The sequence below is a fragment of the Pseudochaenichthys georgianus genome, chromosome 5 (genome assembly GCF_902827115.2).
Source record: "Pseudochaenichthys georgianus chromosome 5, fPseGeo1.2, whole genome shotgun sequence".
NCBI classification, from domain to species: Eukaryota; Metazoa; Chordata; class Actinopteri; order Perciformes; family Channichthyidae; genus Pseudochaenichthys; species Pseudochaenichthys georgianus.
Window position 1 is genome coordinate 20,223,819 of NC_047507.1, and position 23,216 is coordinate 20,247,034.

The 23,216-nt window shown below is 41.0% G+C and overlaps 1 protein-coding gene across 4 annotated transcripts in view; it reads left to right on the forward strand.

Moving 5' to 3' along the window:
- The window catches only part of celsr2 (cadherin, EGF LAG seven-pass G-type receptor 2), a 77,278-nt gene that overhangs the window by 10,908 nt on the left and 43,154 nt on the right, over positions 1-23,216 (forward strand). For all 4 annotated transcript variants that reach the window (XM_034083549.1, XM_034083550.1, XM_034083551.1 and 1 more), the window contains exon 2: positions 14,603-15,307. In XM_034083549.1, coding sequence (XP_033939440.1) covers positions 14,603-15,307 — 705 coding nt within the window. The remainder of the gene's footprint in view (positions 1-14,602; positions 15,308-23,216) is intronic.

A 23,216-nucleotide genomic window follows, 5' to 3' on the forward strand; every position in this document is an offset into this window, starting at 1 on the left:
GTTAGACAGGAGGACGAGAGGTGTGACCGGTGGAGGTGCTGAACCCCAACGTGAAGGATTTTGAGATGTTTCATCACAGTCTGATTTCTATTGATACTGACAGGAAGGCGTCAGGCTAACAAAACAGATGGTTTCCTCGTGAGCTGCCACACATTTACACATTACTATCACAGTACATTTGTGCTTTCACAGTTTGGTGGCACTCAATGAATGATAGTGACCAGGGCCAGCCCTTGGCATAGGCGACATAGGTGGTCGCCTAGGGCGCCAGATCTGGAGATCTTTTTTTTTTTATTCTTCTTTTTTTTTTATTCTGCCTAATTTTCTGCCCTTGGTGTAATAGAGTGGCGAAGTCCCTCCCCTTCCGGTGGACCTCCATGGGACCTTATTTCGGAAAAATTATGTATTGAAGTCAATGGAGAGAGAAAGATTATCTTTCGATCAGGTTTCAATTGTGCCATGAATTACACATATGATGTTTGTCAATTTAAAAGATAATAAAAAAAGTGTCGTAAAACTGTGAAGTAACACACGTCACCAAGATGACCGTCACTACTGTCTTGCTAAACAAGGGATTAACTACCCTTACTATCACCACAATGAAACACGTCATGCAAAGCTGCCTGCCTGCCTTCCTTCCTTTGATTCTCTCTGAACTGCCTGATCTTTTTAATGTTTAATGTCAACCATTTGTGCAGATAGCATGAAGTAGAAAAGATCGCTAATGTAGCGTTAGCGTTAGCATTTCTCCCCCGGGCTTAAATGGTGTATTATAGAATGATCACACCGGTGTGACAGTACTCTTCAAAGGGTTCACGAAATATGACTACTACTCTTACTGTTTAACATTTTGGGTTACTTAATGTTACTTCATGTTAAGGCTAATAAAAATGACAAGGCTGAGGCTGTAATGCTAACTAACGTGCTAGCTACTAGCTAAGTAGCTAACTTGATCCAGCCACTCCTGGTCCTTTCATCAGACGGGAAGCGAAATAACGAGCAAGACGCTGGTATGATAACAACCTGGTACTAAGCACACAGGCATCTTGTTAAAGTTATCTTATCTTAGCTATCTCTTATATTTAGCGGAGGAAAACAATTGTGACATCAGTTATGACATCACTTACGCGACTCTGGGATTTGTAGTCTTTCTAGTTGCGTATTTTTCATAGTCTTATATTTCAACAGTTTTACGACAAACTGTGACTTTTTTTGACATGGAAATGATTTTTTAAGGTTGACAAACATCATATGTGTGATTCGTGGCACAATTCAAACGGGGCCGAAAGATACGTTTTCTCTCTCCATTGACTTCAATAGCCTACATAATTTTTCCGAGATAAGGTCCCATGGACCGGAAGTAGATGGGCGTGACTTCACCACTCTATACATTTACATTAATAATTGAATTAAACACCCTTTGCACCCCGGGCCGGCAACATTTTGCATTTGCCCTGTACGATAGTGGGGGATGTTGACTTATCAGGCGCCCGCAGCTCACAGCCAAAGTGCGAGACAGAGAGAGAGAAATATTTCCAAGGCACACATTTATAATTATTAGGATAAATAAAAACAGGTTTGAAATCATTCCAATGTATACTATAGGACAGTAAACCAAAAATATCGTTTAAAACTGGAGATATTAAAAAAATGCATGAATAAATAAATGTTAACTGGTAAAATAAGATATGAATGAACAACAAAAATAAAAAATCTTACATTTATTTGTTATTGGCTATGGGTTATTGGTTATGTTCACATACTTATTTGATTATTAAAATGTAAACCGATCTTTTTCATATGGGTGCTTTAGAGTTGTTACCCCTAGATCTATTATAATTCTGCTCAAAGTGCACCAGATTGAAGCATTTGACTTAAAAACACCAAATAATAATCTTGTCTAGGGCACCAAAATGTCTAGGACCGGCCCTGATAGTGACTATTTATACTTAAGATGCAGGTGGATTCTTTTTCAGTTTTGTCACTTTCACCACTGAACTGAGTGACTGTCTTTCCAAAAATATGTTCTTGGGACAGTGTTTGAACATTAAACTCCCAGGATACGTTCATATAACAGCCCTTATGGTTATTTTAGCACTAGTATCAAATATTTAGTATAACTTTGAGTTGTTTCCTGCTAAAGCTTCTTTATAAATGACAAAGTGCTTATTGTCCAGCAGAATCAAATACCTATAAAATGACTTTTGGTAGGTTTGAATAACGGCCTCATGCATGGTCACATCTCTGCATGCTAATGTCCTTTTACTATTCCGCTGACAGCCGTTTTCCTTTGATATGCAAATGTTCTGATCGGAGCAGTTCAAGTCTTTTCTGTGGTTCTAAGCTGCTTCACTATAGGGAAGAATCTGAGGAATGTCCGCTACTTGTGGTTTTCCGATACAGCAGAAAAGTGTCATCAGGGGATGCTGTGGCGAGGTCCGCAAATGAGTATGAATGGCCTCTCTCCGACGTAGTCAGCTCTCCTACCAAATGGAGGAATCAGGAGAGGGATTGTGGGATTGCTCTGACTCCTCTGGATGGAAATCCTTGGGTTGACATTGAGCCACAGCAGCAGTTTCCCTTATTGACTTCACAGGCACTGTAAGGAATTAGGTGTTGTTGTGTTGTGTTATCATTACCGCTGATTGTTGGTTGTTTTTCTGCAGGCCACTTAGGCTTAATTGCTCTGATGTAGAAGATAAAACAACCAGGTACAGAATTGTGAGACATTTTTAATCATTATTTCAAAGTCAGAGATGCATAAATATTTATTTAACCCGATTATTCAATATATAAACACACAAACATACATGCACACAATCACACTCAGTGGGATTGCACGTTACGATGCTCAGTATCATTTGTGTGTTGATGTAACGGCCTTGACTCCGTTCAGATAACAGCAAGTCTGCTGCGTAGGAGTTGGAGCATGCTTTCCATTCCCTCCTCTGAGAGTGAGAATCTCTGTTTTACTCGAGCTGTTGGTGTTCAGACGTGTTTAATATGGTGTTACCGTCTTTTCCCCTACAATTAAAACAACAACACAATTCTCTCATTGTTGGGTAGTAGTTTTTATCCAAAAATCATCCTCCTATCCACCTCAGTCGGCTGTCATTGTGCTCAGAAATGTCCCCCCAAATGGAGGTTGTTTAAGAATGTTTTTAGGGATAAGATTAGCTTTAACGTCGTCTCTGCTCAAATGGCATGTTCAACCCTTAAGGCTACTAATTTGTCATCCGTCAATTGTTTCTTAAGCTAGGCAATATAATGTTTAAATTAGATTGGATAATTGCAGATGTAGGTGGCACATATACATACAGGTTTATCTCGATTAATCTCTCATGAAATGCTAGGTATGTTCTCTTACTGGTTAACATTAACATATTATTGGTTCATCTTGAACATATACACACATGCAGCCAATCAAATATGATGACTAATTAAGCCTGTCCATCATTTAAAAACGTATGTTTCTAAATATCAGAAAAATAAAATACTGTTCAAGTTATAAATAAATGTTTCAATTGTTAAGCCCCATGCCCCAAAAGACAACAATATTGCACGAAACTGTGTCTCAGGGCTTCTTAACATTTAACAACCTAGTAATGTGTCATACCCACTTAACGGGAAGAAACTCAGCTATCAGACAATATTAACAATTTTTTGCTAAAAGTAATACCAAGCCTCTGAATTAGCACTAAGCGAAAAAATGCTAACTCACGGTAGAAATATTGTATACTTCATCGGTTCTGGACAAACAAGATATCATATGAAATCTGAGATTCCACAGATTCCAATGGTATAAGTATAATCACTCCACGACCAAAACTCAGGGCAGCGAAGGAGAAACCAGACACACAACTTAGCTTTACGGGGCCAAAACGGCAAATACGTCTTACCTTTGCTGTTTTCTGATCAGAAGTTGTGTTCAATGGCATTAAAACGATAAAAACGCTGCTGAAGGTTAATCCAATGTGTATGTGTCACTTTGAAATGATTACTGATAATCCATCATAACATTTTTGTCAAAAACTGAGTTTTCATACAATGTGTATGAAAGCTGTAACCCAGCTTCCGGTTTTGGGCATGCTGGCAGTGCATCACTCTATTCACCAATGGTAATGTTTAGATGGATTTAGGAACTCTCCCTCGATTCTATTGGCTCTAACGGTTCAAAAGTGGTGTCAATCATCAAAATCGACCGATGGGTTCCAGAGATATGGCAAATCCACCCAAGTGACCCCAGAAGTGGGTTCTTTTTTTCTAAAAAGTTCAAATGTCACTTGTTTTGCATCAATCTTGATACAGGGTACTTATTATATGTTATAGTTTGGATTCCTAAAGCTTTAGTCTACTATCCCATCATTCAAGGGTGGTTTTTACTATAAGTAATGGTCTATTTGGACGGAAACTATAACTTAAAATGTTTTACTATGGTCAATCTGAATTTACTTTAAAAGAAAAAAATCTATATTGATTCTGACTTTTCTACATCCAACTCACAGGTTTATCATTGCTTTGAGAAAAAAGATTATTAATGTAACCCTTTTAGAAGATAGTCATTTGTTCTGGGCATGTCATTTTCGAGCCTGAGACCTGAAAAACAGACTTGGGGCTTAACAGGTTAATAATTAAGTAGTCTCCTCCCACAATAATAAGGCTTTGAAATAACAATCAGGTAAAAATAAATAATACAAATATTTAGTTTTGTCGTAAATCTTCAGAAAGGTTTACCAAGTGGATGAAGGTTAGTTAAAACTGCCTAAAGTGGTTTAAGGCTTTGCTCAAGTTTTTAAATCCACAGGAGAGCATGTTGTGTGATTGAGGCTTGTGTTGATTTGTGATGCTGATGTGCTGGAGGAGGATGGAGGCCTGGTGGGAGTCGTTAGGGTGTTCAATACAGAGCGTGGTGGAGGTGGTGGGGAGTCCGCCTCGGCCGTTGCTTGTCTAGTGGGGGGTCAGGAAGAGGGGAGATGGGGGGGGGGGCGGGTAATGAGATGAAAAACCTGTCCCTCCCTTTGCAGTGCAGAGCCTCCATTCCACCCCCCACCCAGCCATCAGCCTCCATTCAGGCAGCAGAGGAGAGTGTTTTACCTTTCAGCCCCTGTTAATTCAAGCAGGCCGTCCCCCTCAGCCTCAGTTTACTGCGTCCCTTTTGATCACCCAGGACTCCAGATTCCAGCTTTTAAATTAAATCGACACCAAACAGAGTGCACTGAGTTTGAATGAAGAAGGCATCTGATAAGCTTGATCTCTCAGATGAGAATATTTTAAACACTGCCTGCCAAAGGAGCGCTGAGCCGCAGAGCTCCAACACCAAGATACACTCCTGCTCCCTCGGTCTAACCCACATCAGCCCTCATCAGTGTCTGATTTTTTTCTTTCTTCTTTACTGGACTGTTAATTGAACCTCAGCTGGCTCACTGGTATGAAGGTGAGGATTAAGCCTGTTGTCCTGCGGGGAGCTTTCTCTTCCTGTATGTCCACTATCAAGTGGAGCGAAATCATCAAGTCCATTCCCATGAAACCATGAAAGATGACAAAACAGCAGGGAAAATACTCTTTGAAAAACACTGTGGTTTATATAATCAGTTTGTAATCAAATGGTTGCAGTTCTTCAATGAACCTCAATGGAAGTAGTACTATTAAAAGGGAAATATGGTAAAACATTGAACCACTATGCATCTTCCCCAATCATTTACATCAGGGAAAATTATTTATTTTTAAAATGTGTTCTGTATGTACAAATTAGGCATTATCTAATACTACATGTTGGTGAAATTAGGTTAAATTTACAGAACCGCAGTGTCTTGCCTTAACTTACATTGTGTGTTTTAACATTGGGTGCCTACAGTTGTCATCTGTAAGTGTTCCGGCCTCGACTGATTTCACTCTTTGCCCGCTTTACAGTTCAGGGGGCCCCTTGTTGACGGGTCGCAGCACCTGGAGGTTTAATCTCTGGCCATAAATGTGTCAAATTGACGAGACAACTGAGATGTGATCTCTACTCTGGAAGAAAAAAGAGGAAGTGAAAATGTAGTACAGTCAGGGTCCCATACACATGCAGCAGCAGAGAAGCAGTAATTAATGTGTCTCAGGCTGTTCCAAGGGCATGAGTATTTAAAAGTAATTAAATTACACTGTGTCCTGTTGGTGGCCCCACAGCGACTGTACTCTCAGCTCTGCGTTGTGCGGAGATGTTGTCTGTCTGTGACATTGTGTGGACTCAGTGGTGCGGTGTTTGTCAGCAAAATGCAAACATGACCCTTTTGACAGTAGTTTAACACTGAAGCAGCTCGTTAACAGGGTTTTTTATGTAAACACAATGATTGCAGACAGACAGCTGTTCCTGTTTCAGAGGTAACTGTATTTCAGAATATGCTACTTTAACCTGTTACATAATTCTTCAACATGTGATTGCACAGTTCTTCTACTGATGTGCAATTATATGTTTGCATTCATCATTATTTCCTGGCATTGTCATTGCTGCACTAATTTGAAATGTGTTTTATTTATTTCTCCTGTCTACCAGTGGCAGAATGTCCTCCATGTTGGCATTTTCTTTTCTATTTGTTTCCATTCAACCATAATCCTGACACTGTGAGGCTCCCTGAAACCAGACATCGTCGTACCTTTGGCCTATCATTTAGGCAAATTGGCACCTTTCTAAAAGTATGCTGAATTAGCTTTTAGCAGATCCTGTTTTCACTTTATACATTACTGTAAACCAAAATTACTTTAATAGCTAAGATCTTAAAAACATGCTGATTCTCAGCCAAGTTCTGCCTTTTTATTTTATTTTCCAAACGGATTTAAGAGGTGCATTGCTAAGGGATTTCAGAGATAATGATATACTTTCTAAGAGTAATCCAAAAGTATGTGTGTTCTTTGTTTGAGTTCAGATTTGACTGAGTTAGGACTCCACGAAAGAGTAGGATGTTTGATGCAAATTGAGCACTAAGGGTTTTTTAAGTATCCTAATTTCTTCAATGAGCACCTGTCCCTTTCTCCTCTCTCAGCGTCTTCACCTCTCATCTCCCCCATCCCTCCTCACTTTACCTCCCACTGTATCCCACTATGATTTGTTTTATTTTTATTATTTTAAATGTCAACTTCTTCTGGAGATAATGAAGATATCACACAAGTGTTTGGAAATTCAAAAGAATATACAATTGCTTGTGTTTTTGCATGTCACTGAGTGTGTATAAATGTCAGGTTAATGACCAGTTGGCTATTCCTGCTCTCATCATGTGATCACTTGAGAGACGATTTACAGTTTACTTTAAGTAGAAGTATGTCACTAGATAAAATGTATTATTCTTAACTTTCAAAAAATAATTGTTTAACCCCAAGTTGTTCTCTTTAGCAGTTTGATATATGCAAGCCCAGATCTCACTGATCCGCCCATAAACAAACAAACATCCAAACGGAAAGTAATGCTCTGCGCGCTCATTTCTAAATCATAAACTCATTAAAGCTTGTTAGTTTTGAGTGCGGCTCGCTAGGTTGGAGCTGTTTACGCTGTGAACTGCGAAGACTTCCACAGGCCTCTACCCTCCAAAGCGATTTTTAATTTATGATCTGCCTATTGATCTTGGAAATGGGACCCCATGGTTGCGCTCTTTGATGCATTGAGTTATCGGAGCGTGCTGCACATACTGTAGTGAACTGATGCTGAACAGCTAAGACAGCCTCTGCTCAACCTCATTACCTTCTTACCCGGAGGTTCCCCCTCTTCATGACACACTTCTGCGGCGAAACACACGGCGCTCCGGATCGCAGAATAAACGTACTTTCGTTTGATTGTGGCGTTCTTTCCCATAAACCATTAGACATGTGATGAATTGCTGCTTGAGAGAGCTGCTCGAGTGCGATTATTTATCTTCTCTCCACTGTCATGATGATAAATGGTATTTCTTTAGACTCTGTAATATTCTCTCCCTCCCCACAATAACTGGAAAGTGTTTTCATTGGCTCGGTATTTAACCTGCACATGAAGAGGCGGAGTAGGCTGGTTTTGAGGGGCTTTTTGTAAGCAGAAGTAAGACACACATAGCTGTTTTCTCATATGACCTTAGAACAATATCAGTGGTAGCATGTAGCAACACATCCGGGGAGATGTTCAGTATTAGAAGCATTATCACTTAACGGAAATACACTGCTTCATTAAGGCGATTGGTGGTGTCTTCATAAAGCGGTCAGGACTCATGATATGATGCGGGTTAGGCTAGGTTCATAGACTGACGTTGGCAATTACTGACAAATCTTAATTGCCGTTCAGTGTAGATGACCTTTCTACTTGACTTCACTTCTGTTTTGTACCTCTTTTTAATGCCAGTCCCCATCATGCCCGCTTTCTCCGCATGAATTCTCTGGACAAAGAGCGTTTATATTCACACATGAACTCAATCGGACATTACGCAGACTTTGTACCAGGGAGCTGTCAGGGTAAAGTCTGTTGGATGTCCTGTCTGAATGATTTGGCATTTGTGTTCTCACAAACAGCTCCTCTGGTGATGGACATTATGCCGAACTGTTCACTCCTCATTAGCCTAGTGGGTTGCTTGTTTTGTCACAACCGCGTCACAACACGTAAATTGGGAACCATGGAGTGAATTTGACATTTTCCAACCTCTTTCAGTAATTTAAATGCAGCTTTCTTGTTTGAGTTGACTAGGTGTTTCTCTCTATGAGGCAGAAACCTGCACTGGTGCTTTATTAAATTCTCTGCAGAGCTTTCTGTAAAGGAGGAGCGGGTTCAGCCTGCTGACCTTCAGGCCTCTGAAGGTGATGCCTTCATTTGCTGTTTTCATTGGTTGCTGCCTCCTGGATTTGGACAGTTTATTTTGTGTCCCCACAGCTCAGACTTACATTACAGCATTGGAATCGTGTTGACCCCTCTGTCTCTTTCTGTCTTTAATGCTGTCCTCTATACACAGACAAAAAGCAAAAGTACCACAATATAATCCTTAAACTGTGAGAGAGAATATATAACTGATCAATGGTCAGAGTCAAGGCTCTGAGGAAGAGGGTCAGGGCTTCTCTCCAGTGATGTCTCTGTCCTCAGTAATTTGGTCACACAGTCAGTCTGATCTTTATCCACCATGACTTTGTTGACATTTTCTGGGATTCAACTGGGAGATTTAATGGCAACTTTGTGGTCTAATTAGGCCAGTCTCCCCGATTTGTTCTTTCTCTCTCCGTCTCTCTCAGCAATTTATTATCCGGGCCACTAAGATCCCACGTAGTCTTCAAACTGAAATCAATATATCCTGATTTGACTATATGTCTTTAAAGCAAGAACACGGTACTAAAGGCTCTCTGTGTTCGTATTACATCTTGTTAGTGTATTATTTGCCGTTTGTAATCCTCTTGACGAAGGTTGAAACTGGGTTTCATTAATATGTCAGATATAAAAAGCACCACATCTCCCCTACACAACCTCCTGGCTGATAATTAATGTTCTGTGTGATGAGGAATCAACAACCTTCTGTCAAACACAGTCCCTGTGTGTTTCTGAGACTTCTCTGTAATGACTCAGCTTGTTTACATTCCCCAGTTTATTGTCAGAGATTTCATGAAGGATTTCTTGTCTCTGAGTCTGCCTGACTTGATATAAGACAATGAGCTCTGCAGAGTATTCATTTGATGTACGAGAAGAGTTGAGTTAAAAAAGGTAAAACAGGCAACATAGTCTTAAGACATATTTAGTTTTGTGTATCTGGTGAAGATCTTTAAATCAACATTTGATCAAGAAAAGATGTTGTGAGGTTTTCGAATAACAGTGATACTGTCTTCATTATAGACTCTATTATTTTTTATTTATTGTCATGTTGTCGGTTTTCCTCAACCTCAGTGATGACTAAACCGCCACAGTTTCAGTCTACATGCTTCTGTATTGACGTATGGATCACCACCACCCACCCACCTACAAACACACACCTACACTCACACACACTCACACACACACACACACACACACACACACACACACACACACACACACACACACACACACACACACACACACACACACACACACACACACACACACACACACACACACACACACACACACACACACACACACACACACCGATAAACACACAACGCTGTACACAGCCTTGGCAGTCCTGCAGCCACAGTGTGTGTTTAATCTTTTCCCTGGCGCCACTTCCCAGCTGAGAGCATTCCTGGCACCCAGAGGCCCAGAGGGGGTCGAGCTCCGGGCTGAGAGTAGTGTCACACTTCAGAGCTGGCACCTCGTCACCATCTAAGCATCCCCTCTTCCTCCTTTTTGGCCAAAAATGCTCCGCTTACCCTCCGTTCCTGAGCGGAGGATCCTTCCATGGAGAATGACCTCTTTGAAGGATGGTCTGTTCCTTTCAGAGCAGATTCTCCTCGCGCTCAGTTTCCCAGCGCTGCATCTCCATCTGGAGCTCTGCCCGAGACCCAGACCAAGAATGTAAATTGGCAGAGGACATAATTAAGGCGATTTCTGTCCTTATATGTGGCCTAACCTTTAAGAGCCTCTGTTCACTGAGAGCTGTGTTTCCTGGCTACTGTTGCTGCAGAGTATCAGTTCTAATATGAGCTGAATGGACGAGGAGGAAACTGGCAGAGGGAGAGAGGAGATGTTGTTGGTTTGTTTCTTTCATGTTAGGAAAGATTTCAGATTTAGTTAAATGTGGCGAAAGTGTAAAAACACGGCTGTTCAATCAGGTTTAGTTAAAACACATTTCTATCTATAATCTGGAAACATTCTAATAGACAGATTGTTACTGGTATGTAGGATTCCAATTTGCCTTCAATGATTTAAGAAAGGAAGTCATGGTGATTGTTTATAAATCATAAAAGTCTTATTTTTAGGAAAAACATCAAACAAATTCATTACTATAATAAATGTATTTGAGTTTTAGACAAGCTTCAAGGCGTCACCTTGAGATCTGTGACATTGTGATGGTCATTGATTGTTAATAGCACCATTTTTAGAGGCCTGGATTTAAATAAGTTGTAATATTCCTTACTCTATTATTAAAACCAAAATCCATCGAACCTGTTCAAGGTTTCTTGACCGCCATGTTGGGAACCACTTTCATCAATAGATAGAATATCAGAACAATAGGCAGATTAACTGTTCATCAAAACAACCATATGTGAATCTCTACTTACATTTCTCCTCTGTTTGAAAGTATAGAGCCCCTCTGCCTTTGTCTTAGCTCCCGGTGTTTTCTTGTGTGCACAGGTGTGTGTGTGTGTGTGTGTGTGTGTGTGTGTGTGTGTGTGTGTGTGTGTGTGTGTGTGTGTGTGTGTGTGTGTGTGTGTGTGTGTGTGTGTGTGTTTACAGTAAAGTGTGAATTAGAGGAGCGACCCTCCTCGTCTCTGTACTTTGATTTGTCCCACTTCCTCTCCTAAGGCCCTCTATTATTACTGTGCTGGAAGTGCTTGACTGAAAGTAGAAGGATTAAAGCCGTGTCAAACATGCTTCTGTCTCTTTTCCTCTATGACCCCCCCTCTCTTCCTCTGCCTCCCCCTGTTGGCACTCTGTGTTTAAACTCGCCCGGTGCCAGAACAGGGATCTGGTAACTTTGGGCAGTGCTGTTTGTTTGTGCGAGTCCTGCTTGCAGGTTCTGCTCTCTGGCCGGCTTCCAGACGCCCAAAACAAAGCGCTCATTGATTATTTGGAGGGAGAGGCTTGTTTTCATGACACTTTTGATTTTATTAAGCCTGTTTTGTGTTTTCTCTTGAGGCCACAGAAAACTGCTGGCTCGCGGTGAGATAGACAAAATGATAGTGGTCTCTCTGTGACCTTCAACAAGAATATGTAACTGTTGAGAGATTAAATTGTTTAAGTTAGTTAAATTCATGCAGCAGGGAAACCCCCTTGTTTTACTACTACAGCCTTACTTGGTCTGGTATGATCAGCAGCTAGGGTTTGCAAACCTTACCTAAATATTTTGTGTGTATCCGATATTACTTTGTTTTTCTCAGATGACAATATCAGGTGGGCACACTGGCAAGAGTTTCTCTTTCACACATGCATCACACAACAGGAGAGTCACAGGTGATGAGATAAACATACAATTAATCATGATGAAGGAATTAAGTTAGCGAGAAATAACATCTTAACTGGTTCCAGTTTTAAAAGATGGGATTTTATGAAGTGAAATATGATTAAAGGTAGTGGGAATCGCAAGTTAAGTACAATGCAATGTAAGCTGTTTGACAAGCATCTACAGAACGAGTTATTGAGCCCTGGCAGAAAGCGAAATGATCCAGTTTAAATTGTCATTTGTTTCTGTCTGCTGGATGTAGGGCATGTGTCCTCATGCTGTAACTGAATCAGATCCATAGATATTTTCCTTGTTAGCAGCACAAACAACTCCCTTTGTGGTTTTGGATTGTTTGGGATCTTACTTTCATTATAAGTTTACTCTTCAGCGAGCAGGGCTCTGACTGCTCGCCACTGATGAGCAGTTTTATTGTTGTTATTGGAAATGTGGTTACAGCAGAAAAGTAAGAAAATAATCTTTACTGAGATAATGTAAATGGGGTGCATCAGCTTAAGTATGTTTGCCATGCAAGGCAACATCATGAAACAGAATAATTTATGTTTCATTCGCTGAGGGAGGGGAGGCTGTGGCTCAGTGAGTTAGTGCGCTGCTCTTCGAATCAGAGGATAGCAAGTTCGAGTCCCACTTTAGTCAGCATATCGTTCTGTCCCTGGGCAAGACACTTCACCCCAAATTGCTCCTGTGGGGATTGCCCACAGTACTGAATGTATGTAAGTCACTTTGGATAAAAGCGTCTAACAAGTGACATTACATTACATTTAGTTGACGCTTTTATCCAAAGCGACGTACAATAAGTACATTCGACCAGGAAGACACAACCTTGAAGAAAACAGAATCATATAAGTACATCAGGTTTCATCGAGCCAAACATTTCAAGTGCTACTCAACTGGCTTTAGATAAGCCAGCCCTTTATTAGTATATAAGTGCTCTGTTAGCAGTTCTTTGTTAGTAATTCTATCGCTCGAGGTGGAGTCGAAAGAGATGAGTTTTCAGTCTGCGCCGGAAGATGTGCAGGCTTTCTGCTGTCCTGATGTCAGTGGGGAGCTCATTCCACCATTTTGGAGCCAGGATAGCAAACCCACGTGACATGTAATGTAATGAAAGCAAAATCTACATTACAAGTCTGAATTGGTTAATAAAATCCTAACACGGGAATGAATGTATTGTACAGTGAAGAGCTTCTGTATAAAAGCAGACAAAACGCTACATGTCTGCAGTCAAAGCTAAAGGATTGAATGTATAGAAGTATAGTATAGTGTATAACACATTAACAGGATGAAACCAGCAAGATAAAAGACGAGATTTGCCGAGCTGAGAAATGCTGTAACCGTTGAATTTGAGACTTAAGGCTTTAGTGTGGCATGTATAATGAAGTAGCATCGCTGCTTCCGGACAAAGCAAAGACGGAGGGAGTTGTGAATACAGCCGTGACATTTCTGATTAGAAACTTGGAATGTATTGAAAGAAATCATACACTTAGTGTTGGCATACATCCGTTATCTGTTCTGGCACATGAGAAAAACACAAAGCAACACTTGTCTGAGCCAAGAATATGAGTTAAAAAAGTGTTGATATCCATTTAAGTATCTGTTTGGGTAAAAGTATCCTTTTAAGTGCTTCATTATCAACTGCCTTCACATCAACAACCTGTTTTTACATGTGGGTCCACTAAACAAACCTGAAGCCAGTGATACAGGAGCAGCTGCTGCATGAGTCCTCCTCCCTGCTGTACCTGCTTCAGTCCTGCATTTACTTTGTCCAACAGATGCTCCGTGTGTTGATGCTGCACCTGCTCGGGAATTATCTTTTCGTAGAATAAGATTATCTACTCATCACAGTGCATTTATAAAAATCAATAGATATTCCTGTTGATTGGATTTGAAAGATTAAGGCTAGAAAATCTCGAGAGAAAGACTATGGTGCTTTTAATCTTTTGATGGGATTTGTTTCAGAAATATAGAATATCACTAGCCACCTCCTTTAACGTTAACAAACCCAACTCACAGTTCTCTTAATAGATATTTCAGGAGCTTCAACTACATGAATTCATCCACTTAACTAGACGTTATTGTGTTTCCAAGGTAGATCTGTCTTGCAACCTAAAAACACCCTGGTTCTTGTGTTGTAGTTTATCTCGTGTTATGTTACAAGCGGATGCCCTGCTGCTAATAAACCTAAGATAGTATTATACTTTGTAACTTTACTATTGGACAAAGTGAATGAGTTGATTATTCCTCAGATATTTCATGTGAAGTTGATTTTATAAAATTACTCTACCTCAGTGTTCTTCAGTGTAGTTTATTATTATAAAACCCAGACATTTATTTCCTGTTTTCTTCTTTTTCACCCGCCACCACCAACCCTTTCCCCCAAAAAATCACCTAAAAGCAAAAAGCCCAAGCCCAACTTTGGGTTTTTCGTTTGTCGTTGCACCTACATGTACTCAGAACACCTGAAGATTCAGAACATCTAAAAGAGATTTCCCATCAATCTAACATTACCTATTCCTTTTCTCTGTTTTTATCAGATGGTGAAAACATGGTGTCAGCGCAGTGTCTCCTCCAGGTCACCATCATCACGGACGAGATGCTTTCCAACAGCATCACGCTGCGGCTGGCCAACACCTCCCAGGAGCACTTCCTGTCCCTGCTGCTCGCCCAGTTCCTGGACGGCGTGGCCCGCGTCCTGTCCGCCGCCCCTGAGGACGTCGTCATCTTCAACATCCAAGACGACACGGACGTCAGCGCTCGCATCCTCAACGTCAGCCTGTCTGTGGCGGTGCCCGTGTTGGGGGAGGGACACCAGCGGCCCGGGGGTCAGGGCGATGGAGGCGACCGGGCTGGAAGAGGGGGTGGAGGCGGAGGAGAGTTTTTCGGCTCAGAGGAACTCCAGGAGAGGCTGTATTTAAACCGCAGCCTCCTTGCTAAGATCTCCTCACAGGAAGTTCTTCCCTTTGACGACAACATCTGCCTGCGGGAGCCGTGTGAGAACTACATGAAGTGTGTGTCGGTGCTGAAGTTCGACAGCCTGGCGCCATTTGTCTCATCCGACACCATCCTGTTCAGACCCATCCACCCCATCGCCGGGCTGCGCTGCCGCTGCCCCACCGGCTTCACAGGAGACTACTGCGAGACGGAGATCGACCTCTGCTACTCCAAACCCTGCGGAGCCCACGGAGTGTGTCGCAGCCGAGAGGGGGGGTACACCTGCGAGTGCTTCGAGGACTACACAGGTGAGAGCCCTCATTTAACACCAACTGATGAAGCTGTGACTGTTTTTTTGTCTCTTCTATTGCCCTCATTAACCACTTGAACTCCAAAGTAACTGTCGCTGCGCCTCTTAACCTTTCCAACTCTCACACTGCACATACATTAGTTGACAATGATAACAGTAATACATGTATTGCTCCAAATCCTTTCTTGTGGCTGATAAACTTCCTTTGTAGTTGGAATAGGTCATCTCAAGTTCACTACAACACATCACCTCCATACAGCATCTCTTTATCAGTAAGAGGAGGGTCTTTATTTTGGATAACATTGAAAATAATACCTTTGATATCTAGATATATTCCACACCTTGGGTTTAGCTATGTGTCCCAAGTGACTTCCCACTGACTAATCTTCCCGTCTTCAAACATATCGCCACAAGGTGAAAGGGCACCATTTCTGCCGTGCAGTGTCCTCATGCAGCCTTCAAAATGTTAATTTCTTCTTCCTCACAAAGTTCCCATGGGGGCTTTAATGTCTGCATCTGTCCCCTTCACTCCCCTCTTCAGCTCTTTATTGAACCTGGCTCTTTATAGACGCAGACTGTCCAGTACACTGATGGCCGTATCCTCGCAGACAAAGGCTGAGTGATGAGTTATTGATCTGTTGCAGGCAGCCTCAGCGGAAGTCAACAGTTGCTTTGCATTTCGGTAAACGCCAAAAGTAGATGTTTTAATTAGAGCTGAACGCCACACAGGGACGTCCGATAGGAGGGAAATATGTGACAAACGATAATTTTGTTGAATGTCTTGGTGAGACATTACTTGGGATAATGCAACAGTTTACTGCTTAAATACAAACGATTGCTTGTTGATCTTATTTTGATCTTCTGATGCTAGAAAAATGTGTGGAAAAGCAGTCTTGCACAGTGTGTTTTTCATCCAGGTTAACATCGCAATCAGGGTTAAAAATAGTGCAGTCCTAATGCCACATACAGTTAGTTAAGTCTGTTTGTTTGCACTTTATCTGGTTTATCTACCAGAAGTGAGGTGGCTTAAACCACAATTTTATTCTTGCTTTCTTTTTTTAACTTCATTTTGCTGCATTTGTCGTCAAAATCCATTTCTATTTATGCTGCCGTTGAATAACCTGTACTACCTGCATACTGTCGTGTTTTACACCTACACTCTCAGCTTCATCCTGAGCTGTAGGAGTGGACAGTTTCAAAGAACAGGAGACAGATGATATAACAAGGCTCTGTTTCCTCACTCATGTCTATTTGGACGCTGGGGATTCTCCAAAGAAATCTTTACTTTATAAAGGAAACAACATCAGTTTCGCTGAGTGGAAAAGGGAAGGAAATTATGAATTATTGATGGCTACAGATGGAGAGTGTCCCCTGGTTGTAAAATGCCCTGTGGTAAAAATACTTGGGTTACAAAAATGTCACAATACACACAGTATGTATTTAGTATGAGGGAGAGAACAGAAGCTTCTAGTTGCAGCGCTAATTAAGGATGAATTAATTACTGTTGTCAGATGAATTGCTTACCGGTTGCAGGACTTGTTATTCAGTCTCTGCCCCAAAAATTATTCACATCCTCAAAGGGTTAAATACTGTCTGCTCACACATTCTGTTTTACGGGACCGGAAGAAGTTGAAAAAAGTTTAAAGAGGAAGCAAATTAAAATATGCAAATGTATACGATATGAATATGTGGGTAGTTGCCCCATCTTTTTGTTGAGAGGTTAAGTGGGTCAAACTCTGACTTTTAAATGTGATTTAGAGTTTTGTCTTGTCTTTGAAGATGTACTAGTTGGTTTGTTAAATATAAAGCAACATTAAGTACATTAACTCAAGTATCGTACTTGTGTACTATTTTGAGTTACTTACTAAATCTCAGCTCTTTTTACTTTTATTCCACTCAACAGCTTTAGTCCCTTTACACATTATGATGTTTACTTATTAATACAATTAACATACAGATTATTAATGAAGAGATAAAGATATTTATTTTGTCAAGTTGAATTGAGAATGCAGTGTATTTCATACTGTCGTGTTGGTATTTTACTTCAGTTGAAGGCCTGAGTATGTCTTGCACTTGAGATTATTCAAAACTTAAATAAAGTACAACAAGTAAGGGTACATCGTGTTTTAATTGTATAAAAGAGTCAGAAAATTATGAAAAATCAGTGTTGCCTAAACAATATTTACCTTTTTTTCAGTTATAATAAATATCTAAAGAAGGCAGAAAGCACAGATATATTCAAGCCGTTTTTTGCTCTCTGTAAAAACATTATTCCATTATTCCTCGTCAAACATTAAAAGGATTTTTCACCTATTTATTCCGCTGTTCATGAAGCCTGAAATAGTGTTGGGCATGTGAAAGTGTGGGCTCAGTCACTCTGAGTCCAGGTTGAGTGGCACTCACATATTCCTGTGCACAGCAGCAGTGGGTGGGAGCTGAACTGTATGTGCTTTTAGCGTCAATCGGCAGAGACGCAGGGTGTGTGTGAGTGGGTAAAGTGGGCGTATATTCATCCTATAGCATGGACCACAATCGACTACATTAATATCTATCAGCACGAGGTTTGGACCAAGGTGCTTAAATCCAATATGCAGAACTTGTCGAGTTGTATGAGATTAATGTGTTTCTTCATTATTATATTTGACGATTTAAGATGTTTCAATCCTGCCGTCAGACTGTCTAACAAAACAAGGTTGTTCAACCTTCAGGATTTCTTTTGATGTATTTCCGTCTGTGATCTACATCTCCCACTGTTCTGCTTCAGTGAATTCACCAGTCTCCACACTGTGTGAGTGTGTGTGTGTGTGTGTGTGTGTGTGTGTGTGTGTGTGTGTGTGTGTGTGTGTGTGTGTGTGTGTGTGTGTGTGTGTGTGTGTGTGTGTGTGTGTGTGTGTGTGTGTGTGTGTGTGTGTGTGTGTGTGAGTGCTAAATTGCTCGCTCTGTGTGATTCGGGTGGGTAGCTAAGTGCTGAAAAGCTGTGATTAAGTGTAAGAAAGTTGGATGGACAATCTGTGGAATGTTTGAGTGTTAATGGTGCATGGATGTGTGTGTGTGTTGGACCGTAGGCTTTGCCAGATGGTAGCGGGAAAGAAAATGAAAAAATGTAACAGCCATCATCTTTGCTGTGATGATTTGGCTCGGCTGAGTCATTCTGTAGATGTTGAAGAACAAGATGTCATCCTCCTTTTTCTCTCATGTTTCTCTGAAAGCATACGACGTGAGCAATTTACTTTTTTTGCATCTGTTTTAAATTCAGTGAATGGTAGCATATTCCATGTGTGTGTGATGATCATTCATCAGCTAACTGCTGACATGTGATGAGAAAGTCCCTTCTTCTCTGGTAATACCTTGAATAATTGACAAACCATTTGTGGTGTTAAACTGCAGACATGATTTTGGAGGAAAATCCTGTGAATATTTTTTCAAATCACCTCACACCAGTGTTCCACACATGCCAAGCACTGAAAGCCACTTCAATTTGCCTCTGAGAGATGGCATGGATACAAAAACAAATGTGTTGCCAGACACATAATGTTCAGTCATTGCTGATCTGTAGACCTTACCCTGTGGAATGTAAGGGACATGGGAGACATGACAATGACGATGAATGATTTAATGACACTGATGGAGAAACTACATTTAATATACAATCTACAAGCTCAGCATTAGTTCAATACTGATTGGCTGATTGTATCACTTTTGATGAGGACAATCGCTGAGTTTTAAAACGTTTTCTTAAGCATTGAATGCCTCTATGAGTAGTAGATAGTAGATGTATGTATGAATGGAAACAAGCAGAGAGAAAGACAGAGGTAGAAACATAATGTATTTTTGATGGATCAAGTTTATTAGAAAAGGAATTTGCCTTGGTGTTTGGTGCATAATAGCACACATACTGTATTTAGAGCAAATAAACAGTACTGCAAAGTGTCATAAATTATGAGAGGGGTGTGGCGCGTGCAGGTGTGCTGGGCATGGTATGGTAGAGCGAGCGGGATTCATGTTTTCTAGAAGTAAACAAGGCAGCAGAAAAAGGAATTTCTGTGATCTTACGAAACAGAAGAGCTAAATAAATGCAGAATTACAGAAATGAAAATACAAAATATGACGAATATATCCAAGAAAAGTGTATTTAATGTACTACTTTTTTCTGGTCTTGGCTCTGCGTGAAAAGTGTTTCTGGCTCTAGATGACCCTCAAAGATGATTTGATTTCAGATAGATTGTTATCTGTGTTTGATCCATAGGTTTGATCACATTACATTAAATTACATGTCAATTGTCAGACGCTTTTATCCAAAGGGACTTACATACATTCAGTACTGTGGGCAATCCCCACAGGAGCAATTTGGGGTGAAGTGTCTTGCCCAGGGACACAACGACATGCTGACTGCAGTGGGACTCGAACTTGCTATCCCCTGATTCGAAGTCCAGCACACTACCCACTGAGCTACAGCCTCCCTTATCTCATCATCCACCTTCATAGTCCTGGTCCTGTGCACATCCTCACACTGACCTCCTGGTTGTCACAGGACTTATCTGTGTGTTTTTCAGTGGAAGTGGATCCCGCCTGCAGCTCTTGAGCTTGTTGTCTTTGTCTCCGTGTTGATGAAGCTCATCTGTTCTCAGACACACCTGCTCAGGTTTAAGATCTTTGAGGAAACACATGTGTGGTGCACAGCGACACTACATCTTTTATTTATTCTCTAGTCAGGTTTAATTATTTAATATTGAACAACTGCACACTGCTTCTGAGTGTTTACTGGTCTTAGACAAACATGAGCTGGTGTGTTTTTAGTGTGAAGATCTGCTGCAGACTGTATTTCAGGATGCTGTTCAATCAGCAAGGTTCAAGGTTCAAGGTTCTTTCTTTATTGTCAAACTAACATAGCTACAATAGTAATTATGTCGTTGAAAATCTTAGGTCACAGGCTTCTCCAACAATGCAACACAATAATACAGATAAGCAGACAATATTAAAATATACTATATTAAAAGTAATACAAAAAGAAAAATAGTTTTTAAAAAAGTGAGATAAAAGAAGTGGAATAGTGCAATACGAGTCTATATACAAGTTATTGGAATGATATATTAGATAATAGATAAATAATTACTAAGTAGCAGGTGAATGTTATGAAATTGTTTCAGCAGTTTAGTTGTTTAACAGACTTATTGCCTGCGGGATGAAGCTGTCTCTGAATCTGGTTGTTTTTGTCACATACATATCAGGCTGATATGTCACATTTTTTATTGTGTGTGTGTCCGTGTGTCTCTCATGGATCAATTTATGATGAACTCTAAGTGCCATTAAATGCCAAAAACATTTTTTGCAATGTATATTGTCATTTTAAAGATATGGGGTTTTCAGCGGACCTGTTTTTGTTCATCATCCTCTCTGTAGCTAACATATTTTCATACAACTGCGTTAACAGTTTATTTTATTTTTACAGACTTTTTGTTGTTTTATATCCCATTCCCCGCTCCTTTTCTGGTTGTGGTGGACGGCTAATACGGAGTATGCATTCACTAGCTACAAACGTTATGTATCAGAGTCGATCAGAGTACATAATATCGTGTCGGACAGACTTCTCTTGTGGATAAATCTTGGAAGTGGGAAGCCTTACTTGAAATTGCATGTTCTCTTTGTAGCAATGTCAATGCTAAAACAATAAATTGTGCAGCCCTGGTTATTAAGTGATGGTATATATGATATGTCATTTGCAATAGCTTTTAATTCTGTTAATGCATTGTGTGGTTGCAAAGTAGTGTTTGCCCCATGTTTATACAATGCCAGTAAATGTTCAATCAGTACTGTTTCTACAGATTGTCAAAGTGCTGAAGCGTCTCTTACTGAAAACAGGATTCCTGAGTTATTTGCCACCTTAATGATTGATACTGGCAGCTTTCAGTGTGTGGACTTATATAGGTGTGTAAATAGAGCGCAGGAGACGTGTTTGAATTATTGATCAGGATACTCTGTAGGTGACTCTGAGCCGGTCCCCGCCCCGCTGGGCCGCTCACCTGGCAACGTAAAGCTGTTGTGGAGGAGACGTCCCACAGGGATGAGCTGAACATGGAAAAGCATTTGTCAGGAATCAGTGAGGCTGTACACACATGTACCAAAATGTGCTGTTAGATGTGTTTTCCAAGTGTCAATGTGACTGAGCCAGCCAAGCAGCTCTAATATGTTCTAATATGTTATATATAAAGATGCTCTTTCGCCTGTAATACTGGATGCATGATTGGTAGTACTCTAGTGAACCATATTATGTATGCAGATGATGTTGTTGTGCTGAGTCCATCTAGCGCTGGTCTTCAGCAGCTTCTTGCTGTTTGTTCTGTGTATGGTGTGGAGCATGACATCAAATACAACGCCAGTAAGAGTGCTGTCATGATCTTTAGAACCAAAGAAGATAAATGTCTTAAATTTCCTGATTTTAAATTGTCTGATATTAATCTTAGTGTCTGTAATAAGTTAAAATATCTTGGACACTTTATTACAGAACAAATGACAGATGAAGATATTTATAGGCAATGCCGCATGATGTATGCACAAGCAAACATTCTCCTACGTAAGTTTGGTGCATGTAGATGGAGTGAAGATGTCTCTGTTCAGAGCATATTGCACACCGCTCTGTACGGCACATTTGTGGTCAAACTACAGAAAAGCAAGTTTACGGAAACTTCAAGTAGCTTATAATGATGCCATGAGAATATTGCTGAAGAGACCTCGATGGTCTAGTGCAAGTGAAATGTTTGTGGCTGCAGGAGTCAATACTCTACAAGCTGTTTTAAGAAATCTTATGTATAAATGTATTTGCCGGCTTAATGACTCTGATAATGAAATCCTCTTGGCCTTATCGAACATAAGGTTTAGTACTACACGCTACCAATCGCAGCTGTGGAGACATTGGTATAGTTGTCTCTTTTTAGGACACTGATTTAAATTATTCTTAAACTATGAATTCTTTTTATGCTGTGTATGTAATTTATTATATGTAATGCCTTGTCTTTTATCTGGACCCTGAGTCTGTAATAAAGTTCTCATTCATAACACTCCGTTCGATGTCTCACTATGGGATGCGCCTCATCGCGGAGCAAACAGAAGCATCAATCTCATTACGCCAATCCTGATTGGCTGGTGATCTTGACGTCAACGTCAGGGGAAATCACCCCCTATAAGTAGCCTGCGCCACGACGCATGCGTCATTCAAACACCTCTTCTCGCTTCAGAGCACGAACGGTAGCCGGGCTAGCTTAACAGTCCACAGACTGAACCCAAAGCTAATTTTCGGTCGACGGGCGTTAGCCGGCTACCCTATTCTCTCACAGAGGAATATTATAGTCAACCTCGCCGTTCTTCCTCTGGAGTAAGGTAAGGTTTTGACTTCAAGTTAGCAACACACCAGTCGCTAACTTGTGTTTTTTCCCTCACTACCGACACCACGGTAGCGAGGACACTTTTTTCTTCTCTCTTCCACGGAGGAGAAAAGGATTACAGGAATATTACCCACGCTGTCCTTTTTCCCCCGGATTAAAGACAGATCGGTAAACACTTTTTTCTCGAACGTACCTGTCATGAGCGGACCCTCTCCACGCCTCACGGCGAACGAGATGGATGCCTCTCCCCCTCACACCAGAGGAGTCAGGAACTCGGAGGCTCGGCGCTGCGGTTGCGGGTTGAAAGTGTCAGGCACAGACTCACACCAGATCTGTTCGTCCTGCCTCGGGCTGGAACATGCCCAGGAGGCCATCGACAACCCCGGCTCGTGCGGACATTGTGCCCGCCTCACCGTGAAGAGCCTCCACCGAAGGTTAGCGCAACAAGTTAACCTGTCGGGACGGGACCCCCTCATGTCCACTGATCTGCCGACCGGCAATCAAGACACGGGGACGTCTGCCGCAGAG